The 8,711-nt window shown below is 47.7% G+C and overlaps 1 protein-coding gene across 4 annotated transcripts in view; it reads left to right on the plus strand.

Moving 5' to 3' along the window:
- Positions 1-4,312, plus strand: part of LOC143020392 (uncharacterized) — a 30,023-nt gene extending 25,711 nt beyond the window's left edge. For 3 of the 4 annotated variants that reach the window (XM_076176804.1, XM_076176801.1, XM_076176802.1), the window contains exons 16-19: positions 834-989; positions 1,427-1,603; positions 1,911-2,057; positions 3,791-4,312. In XM_076176804.1, coding sequence (XP_076032919.1) covers positions 834-989; positions 1,427-1,603; positions 1,911-2,057; positions 3,791-3,901 — 591 coding nt within the window. In that variant the 3' untranslated portion in view covers positions 3,902-4,312. The remainder of the gene's footprint in view (positions 1-833; positions 990-1,426; positions 1,604-1,910; positions 2,058-3,790) is intronic. The other variant, XM_076176803.1, reaches the window with a different exon arrangement.
- Positions 4,313-8,711: the final 4,399 nt, after the last annotated feature.

The raw sequence follows: 8,711 nt of genomic DNA on the forward strand, positions 1-8,711 counted from the left end.
TTTATTTCAAATTTTTGTATCCATTCAGAAAATATACAATTTATTTCTGTGGATGTACTGTGTCTTGCGACACTGCTTCTGACCCAGGGCGGTGGGCAGGGTTCAGGGATGACCCGTCATCCAGGAGGTGCTCAGATGAGAGGAAGGGTGGGAGGGGTGTGGAGTGTATTTAGGGATGAAATGGGTGGGAGTGTTTTATGCCTTTCCCTTTGTGGCTACCTCCCTTGGAAGGGGGAAAAAGCCTTAGTATATGTATGTATGTATGTATGTACAATTTATTTCTAGTGATTTAATGTTTTTGTATAGTTTTGCATATTATTCTATTACTCTTCTTTTCTGTGCACTTTATATATACAGTATAGTTATTGGTTACATTTACATGCATGTACCAAAGGCTTTTTCCTCCTTACAAGGGTGGTAGCCAAAATACCAATGCATGATAAAACACTCCCACCCATTCCATCCCCAACATACTCCACACCCATCAACCCCCTTTCCTCCCAAACATCTGCATGAGTTGGTGAGTGTTGGTTTAAGAGACCTATGTATACAGTACAGTACTACCTCTCATTCACAGACTAAAAGGGGGGGGGTAACGGTGTCCGTTGATGTGAATAATCCATTGATTTGGAGTGGTTTTTGGGTGGCCTAGCGATTGCACAGCACTAAACAACAGCACCAAAAACACAGCGAAAACCCAGCAAACCCAGCTAATGAACGTCCATTAATGAGAGGTCTCACTGTACTTGTACATTTAAACTTGGCAAATTAGCTTATGGATCTAAAAGGACTGCAGTTGATGCAGTTTGAGTAAAGTTTAATTTTTTCTTCAGCAGATGTCGGATGAGGCTGATTTAGCAGCTGTGTCAGAGGAGCGAAATAGACTGAAGGTGAAGCAGACACAGTTGCAGGAACAAACTGCTCGGTTAGACCAACAGAAGAGGCAGTTGGAAGAACAGGAAAATGAGCTCAAGGATATGAAGACAAAGGTACAAAACAATAAATTGAAAGTTTCTCCAACTAATTTGTTGACATGTTTGTCTGGTGTCATGTCATTTGAGATATTACTCCTAGGTCTCTTTCCAAGTTTACTTTTTTACTTTCTTTGTACAAATTTTATATTGACATGATATTCTATTTTTGCTTTTTCCAAATTCCATTATGCTACATTTCTTAATGTTGAATTTCACTTCACACTTCTGACTCCATTTCCAGACTTTGTCCAGGTCTTCTTGTTGTATGTGTTTGTGTGTATATAAAATACCTGTATATTAAAATTTCATATTTCAATTAACCTGATTTAAACAAAAAATAGCTTAAGCTTAGATTGCATTCAAGTAAATATATATTAGTATGTCAGGATGTATAACTGCTAGGTTCAGTTAGAACTGAAGCCTGTTTCTCCATTTCTTCTCTTCCCCTGCAGCTGGACCAGGAACGAGAGTGTTTCCTCAAAGAGAAGAGAATTGTTGAGCACATAAGGGATTCATCCAAAAAAAGTCACCAAGAAGCCAAGCTACTCATTGATCAGCAGGAGGCAAAGATCCAGGAGATGAATGCTAAGGCTGCCAGTATTCAAACACAACAGTTGGAATTAGAACAGGTAAGTACACTCATCCGTGATTGTTCATTAAAACATATGTATATTATTTTTTACTAGGGCAGTGGACAGGATGCAGGGATGACCCGTCATCCAGGAGGTGCCAAGATAAGAGGGAGGGAGGAGGGTGGAGGGGAGTGGAATATATAGGAAATGGAATGGGTGGGAGTGATTTCTATGCCTTTTTCTTTTTGGCTACCCCCCCTGTGGAGGGGGGAAAAGCCTTTGGTATATGTAGGTATGTACTAGAAATGGGATTAAAAACTAGAACCCATTTAAGTTGTGTAACATGCCTCTTTTATTCTTATAGCTCCGGACTACTCTTCAACAGTATATGCAAGAAGGGTTATGCACACAGTGCAAAACAGCAGGGATTTCAGACGAGTCTGGGTTTGGCCTTGCAAGGTTACCAGCAGATGGGGGAGAAAGTCTTCCATATATATCTAGCAAGGAACATGTGAGTGCATATGTTAATTACTGTGTGTCTCCACCCTGTTCTCTCCATATATAACTTTGGTCACATTTAATATATTTTTTTTTAACCAGGAACATGACTCCTCCACCTCGTTTCTCCTCCCTATTTCTGAGCCAGTGATTATATAATCCATGTCCAATACTGTTTGGTACTAGTGGACCCCTTAATTTTGTCTCCACAATTCCCATTATGTCTGGTTTTGCTTCTGACAGGTAATCATTTAGTTCATTTAATCCAGAGATTAATCCATCTATATTGATACAAGTTAATTTTTATTTTCTATTCCCTCTGTCTCATTCTTTGAACCTTTTATTTTTTTCCTTGAGTATAATTTTTTTTTTCTCATATCTAACACTCTCCAATAGAACTACATTATCTCGGTCTCCGTTCTTTTCTCATTTTTCTCTTTAGCTTCATTTCTTAATGCCTTAATTCTTTCTCATCATTCATGTCTCTTTTTATCTATATATTTTTGTAGTATTTGTTTCTCGCTAATTTTCCTGTTCTTGCTAAGATATCTTCCACTGCTATTTATGACCGTAACCCCTTACCCGGCATCTTTTTTGAGGAAACGACAATTTTTTTATTACCCATTTTAATAGGTTTTTCATGCTGATTATGGAAATAACTTTTATTTTGATCTATTACCAATATTTTACTTGAAATTCTATTTTGAAGATACCATTTCTGGCAAAAATGAGATAACTCGTCTTCCCTTTATTTATTGTCTTTTTCCCAACTTTAGAATCAAAAGCAAAGGGAAATTACACACTTATATTACTCATTTTTATATCTTATTTTATAATTGATAATCCAGGATTTCCAGTGAATGGGAAGCGTGGTGGTGGAGGAAGTGTGTTTTGTTCCGACATATCATATTGAGACCAATGTCATAAATCCTCTTCCTCACTTGAGAGAGAATAGCCATCGTTAGATGAACTTGCACTCTCATCAGATGTATCCAAGCTTCTAATTGAAGTTTCATATTCATTCTCATCTGGGTATAATTTATATAAAAAAAAAAATAAAAAAAAAAAAAAAAAAAAAAAAAAAAAAAAAAAAAAAAAAAAAAAAAAAAAAAAAAAAATAATAAAAAAAAAAAAGTATGTGCTCAAAAATGATGAGTCTGCTTCATTTGACTGATACTTTATCACTAACAAATGCATCCTGAGGTGGATGAGACACAGCTACCCGATGCATGATTCACACAGTATACTTGTTGATGGCTGAGAAGGGCCTTAATATAATGATTATACTCGTCTGTCTCTATTTTTGAAACATTATGTTTGGATGAGTTTACTTGTTGCACGCTGAAAAAGAAAAATTGGGTGAAGACAAGTTTACTCCTCCTTGCCAGGTGGGTTAATACTATCTTTAGTGGCCGACTTTTTCCTTCTGCATATTTGTCCATTTTGTGCACTTCCTCTGTTTCCTTTTCTGTTTCTTGTTCTTATCTTGTGTGTGTGTAGAGTGCCCTTGCAGTAATGAATTTATTACCAGGTAGGACTTGAATGCCCTTCACTTCAGACCCCTGCTCCCAAGTAGTGACACATTAACCCACTGTGCTAGTGATATATATATATATATACTAAAGACTCTTTTCTCAGCCCCTTGGAGATGAAAGGTTAACCCACCCCCTGCCACACTGAAGTCAAAAGTAGTGAAGTACATCTCTTCCACAACGTGGCTTTATTCAATACCATTTAATTCCACAGATGCTAGCTCCCACAACAGTCTTGGCACGGTTGGCAGAAGCTCGCAAGCACGAACTTGATCACAAGATGAAAAGAAAACTGCAAATGTTAAATCTAAGTAAGGAGGTATAACATATTTGAAACCATATTAAACTCACATTAACATGACTGTATTCAAGTTACCATGCAATGGTGAACTAGTGCCAACACAGAATTAGTCTGACCACAGATTCAACTTGCCTTAAGATGCACTCACCACAGTATTCTTAAGTGACATGGGCCAAATAAAAAATCACTGATGGTTACCTGGGGTCCAGGAATCCCCTGCAAGAGGGACATGGGGCAAGGATTGATTGATTAATATATTATAACAAATAAATGTAATAAATTACATTGGTGGTATGCATCAACCCAAGCACTGTCTAAGTCAGCAAACAGTTCATGGCCCTACCTTAAAGCTGAGATGTGCACCAGTTTTGTGTCATGTCATGTTGTGTATTCTTATGTACATTTTTATATCAAATCAACTTAAACATGTTATCATTGTGTTTCATTATCCCTCTTTTTCTAGTGATATTGCTAGCATCATCATCATTATTATTATTATTATTATTGAATATTATTATCATTATTATTATTTTGTTCCGAAGAATACAAACTCTTCGGTACTCCTTACCCAAGGATACGCGGCGCGTTTCTACCGCTAACACTGTGTGTGCTTGAAAACACCTCACTCCGAGGGTCTGGGCAACCATTATCCTCAGTAAGGGGCCCTCCTGGGGCAAGGGGGCCCCCCCTCCCCCCACAAGGGTAGGAGGGTAGAAGCTCCATTGTCTAAGCGGTAGCGATCGAGTCAACATCTCTCACAGTCCGGCTAACACTGAAGTTCAGTTCGGGGACCGTATTCCCCGCTCCCGTGCTTGTATCAGGAAAAATTAATTTCCTGCGCCAAACCCGACATCGTTCGATTGTCTCGAACGAAAGGCACGCACTCTGCATCGGCCTTCTACACCCTTCCAACGGCGTCCTTTGTGTGGAACGTCCTGCATCGCCGCCTTCCCCCTGCTTGGAAGCGCTTGAGACCCCTGTTCCCTCCCTTTATCCCTCTCTTTAATCTCCACCGGGTATTCTCCGCTTCTCTGTAAGTATGGAATCTGGTCCTAGTGTTGTTGTTCGCGATAGCATGTGTGCCTTCGCCCGCGGTGAATTTCGCTGCCGGGCTATTCTCCCACCGACAACTGTGGACCCACACTCTTGGTGTATCCATTGTCGGAATCTGGAATGTTCCCCTTCATCCCCGTGTACTACGTGCGCTCAATGGGGTGATAAGCAGTGGTCCGCGTATTTTCATGCTCACCGGAAGGTGCAGCCACGGGTCAAAGTACGCGGGCAAGGAAGATGGCTTCCCCCCTCACCCGACACAAAGAGAAGGCATGCTACGTCGGCGGAGGACGCGGGCAGTTGTCTCCCCCCTCCTAAGCGTAGTAAACGGAAAGGTTGTACAATAGCCGCCCCGAGTCAGTCTCAGGCTAAATTGTCTCCTGTTCCTGCCCACAGGGTGGTTAGCTTCGACGGGCACGCGCCTCTGGCCCCCGCGAACTACCCCCCGGGTACGAGCTTTTTCCCGGATGCGTCCGCCGGCCCCGCGATGCTACCCGGCAGCTCCACCCCCCCACGGACAAAGGAACCGAGTTCGGAGATTCGGAGCGCGTCAGCCTCTTCTCCTTCTCGGGTGACCCCCAGTCCCCCTTCCACCTATGGTCAGACGAGCCGGGTCATCACCGGAACCCTTTCTATGCCCGGTGGGCAGGAAGCCCGAGGTGTACCCACACGCGCGTTCGTCGTAGGTGACTCAGCTTCGTCCAGAGGAGGCAGTCTCCCCTTGGCGTCTCCCGGACCATCCGCACCCAGGCGGGACTCTCCAAGAGGACATTCCCCGGACCTCCTCCCCACTCTCTGTTCACTCGTCACTACGTTGAAGGAACAGATGGAGGCCCAACGGGAATTTTTCCGCGCTTCTCAAGCGCGGTTCGTGCACCGCACGGAAGCTCGTGAGGAGTCTCCGCCCCCAAGGGCCCCCCTCGACCAGCTTCCACTTGCTCAGCCCCCCCCCTGAACCCATCAGTGACGAGGATGGTAGCGTGCGGTTCCTCTCTGCCCGTGCCGACCCCTCCTACGCCGACGACGATGTCCACAGCGCCGTAGGGGGGGGGGGCACGCTCCCTTTCCCCTCCCGTTTCCCAGTCGGAATCCTCGATGGTGGTCCCACCTTCCTTCTCGGACGTCCTCGCGAGGGTTCGGAGGGCGAATCGACTGGGCCCCCCGAAAGAAGAGGAAGCCACATTCGAGTCTGACATCTTCATGACGGCCAACTCTCAGAAAGCCCAGCCTACTCCCCTCCACCTTCCATGGAGTACGCAGACGGCGAGAGCCATGGCCCAGGCCTCCGACGCTCTCGCAACAAGGACGACCGAGAAGGCGCGTTGGCTTCCGGTCCCATTGGAACACCAGAAGCGCTTCTACACCCCATCGGGGTCAACCCTCAGAGCAGCCTCGATCCCGGCGAGGTTACCAGAGCTGGTTAAGGCGGACGCCGAGTCGCTGCGCAGACGAAACGTCCTCCTCTCCGGCAGGGAAGTCAGCGACCACATTCATTCACTGGCTCTGTCCCTGGCGGTGAACTCCTGGCTAGAACGCCTCCTTTCCTCGGCGAGGGAGTTATTACCCGAACTACAACCCCAGGAAGAATGCGACCTCCATGCTTTTTTGGCAAGCGCGAGCAGAGCCCTGAAGCATCAGGCTTCCTGTCTCTCAACGTCCTGGGCCAACTTCGAGTCCCGCAGGAGAGACACCATCCTCGGGGGCCCCAGTGACCCCCTCCTCAGGGAGATTTATGCTCCTTTGAGGAGGGCCCCCCTGCTCACCCACACGCTGATTCCCCCGGATGTGGTGGACTCGGCAATCACTAGCACCAACCAGTTGCTACACAACAGAGCCATCGAGAGAACAGCCGTCTCTAGCTCGAGGCCAAGGACCACCCCCCCCCATCGACCCCTCGGTCCTTTCAGACGCAGAGGCAGCCTTTTTGTCTCCCTAAGCGGGAAGACGGGCCCCCTCCCCATTCAAAGTCCAAAGCCCAGACAGGAAAGCCCCACCCCTTCCCCAATAGAGAACAGGGGCGCAAACATCATAGAGGCTCTGGACCCCAACGCAGGAAATTCTAGGAACTCGCCTGCCCTCCTGCACAAGATAGGAGGTTGCCTCTCTCTCTACTGGAGAGAATGGGAGGCTGCCGGGGCGGAGGACTGGACCATCCAGGTTATCAAGGCAGGCTATCGTCTTCCTTTTCACACCATCCCCAGCCTCTCCCCCTATCCCATCCAAGTCAGCAACTACCATCCGGACTCGGATCGCGGGCGGGCCCTAGTGGAGGAAATCTCCACTCTGCTCCAGAAAGGAGCACTCGAGGAAGTCTCAACTCCGGACCCGGGGTTCTACTCGAGGCTATTCCTAGTACCAAAGGCTACAGGGGGGTAGAGACCCTGTCATCGATCTGTCTCCTCTCAACAAGTTCCTTTCCCTGACGAAGTTTCCGGATGGACACCCCAGAGGCCGTGAGGGCGTCTATCAGGGAAGGGGACTTCATGGTGTCCCTGGACCTCCAGGGACGCCTATTTCCAAATACCTGTGCATCCCTCATCCCGAAAATTCCTCCGCTTCGTCCACAAGGGCACCACCTTTCAATTCACCTGCCTATGCTTCGGCCTCTCCACAGCACCCCAAGTCTTCACCAGAGTGTTCAAACTCGTCTCAGCGTGGTCCCACTCCAGAGGGATTCGCCTACTCCGTTACCTGGACGATTGGCTGATCCTGGCACACTCCGCCCAGCTATGCCCGCGACCACCTGGGGGACGGTCCTAGCTTTCATCCGCAAAATTGGGCTCCATGGTCAACCAGACGAAGTCAGATTTCATTCCAAGACAGAGAGTCACGTACCTGGGTATGGCTCTGGACTCTTCCCTCATGCAGGCATTCCCAGTAGAGAAGCGAATCCAGAATCTCTCTTCTCTCGTCGTCGTGCAGGCACTATCGACCGGGTTCCTCACGGCCAAACAGTGCCAAGTCCTCCTGGGCCACATGGCCTCCGTCGAGAGGTTAATACCCAGGAGCAGACTGAGAATGCGACCCCTACAGTGGCTCCTCAAGTCCCAGTGGTCCCCGCTAAGGGGAAACACCCGTCAACACATCACCCTTACCGGAGAGGTCAAGCATTCTCTTCTCTGGTGGAAGGACCCGTGCAACCTGCTCGTGGGGATGCCCCTCGGCCCATCTCCCCCCGAAGTCCTCCTCTTCTCCGATGCTTTCCCACCTCAACGACGATCACGTCAGCGGTTCCTGGTCCACGGTCGAGCGGACAGCCCATATCAACTGGCTAGAATTGAAAGCGGTACTGCTGGCTCTCCGTCACTTCTCGGGTCAAATCTCGGGGAAAGTTGTGGGCATCATGTCGGACAATTCCTCGGTAGTAGCCTACCTGAACAAGCAGGGGGGCACAGTCTCCCAGGACCTCTGCCATCTCACTATGGAGATCCTCCTATTAGCCGAGAACCTCCAAGTGGCACTCAGAGCTCGCTACATCCCAGGGAAGAAGAATGTCTGGGCGGACCACCTCAGCAGAAGGAGTCAGGTAATCAGCACGGAGTGGTCCCTCCATCCGGAAGTGGCGACCTTCCTCATCAACAAATGGGGCTCCCCTCTGGTGGACCTTTTCGCCACCAGATGGAACCACCAGCTCCCGGTGTATTTCAGCCCTCTCCCGGATCCGCTGGCAGCGGGAGAGGATGCTCTTCTGCAAAGCTGGGACAACCTCGACACCTACGCTTTTCCACCGTTTCCCTTGTTCCAGAAGGTGCTCCAGAGAGTACGAACCGCATCCAACCTT

The sequence above is a fragment of the Oratosquilla oratoria genome, chromosome 39 (assembly GCF_046742065.1).
Source record: "Oratosquilla oratoria isolate Oo_2021 chromosome 39, ASM4674206v1, whole genome shotgun sequence".
Classification (NCBI taxonomy): domain Eukaryota; kingdom Metazoa; phylum Arthropoda; class Malacostraca; order Stomatopoda; family Squillidae; genus Oratosquilla; species Oratosquilla oratoria.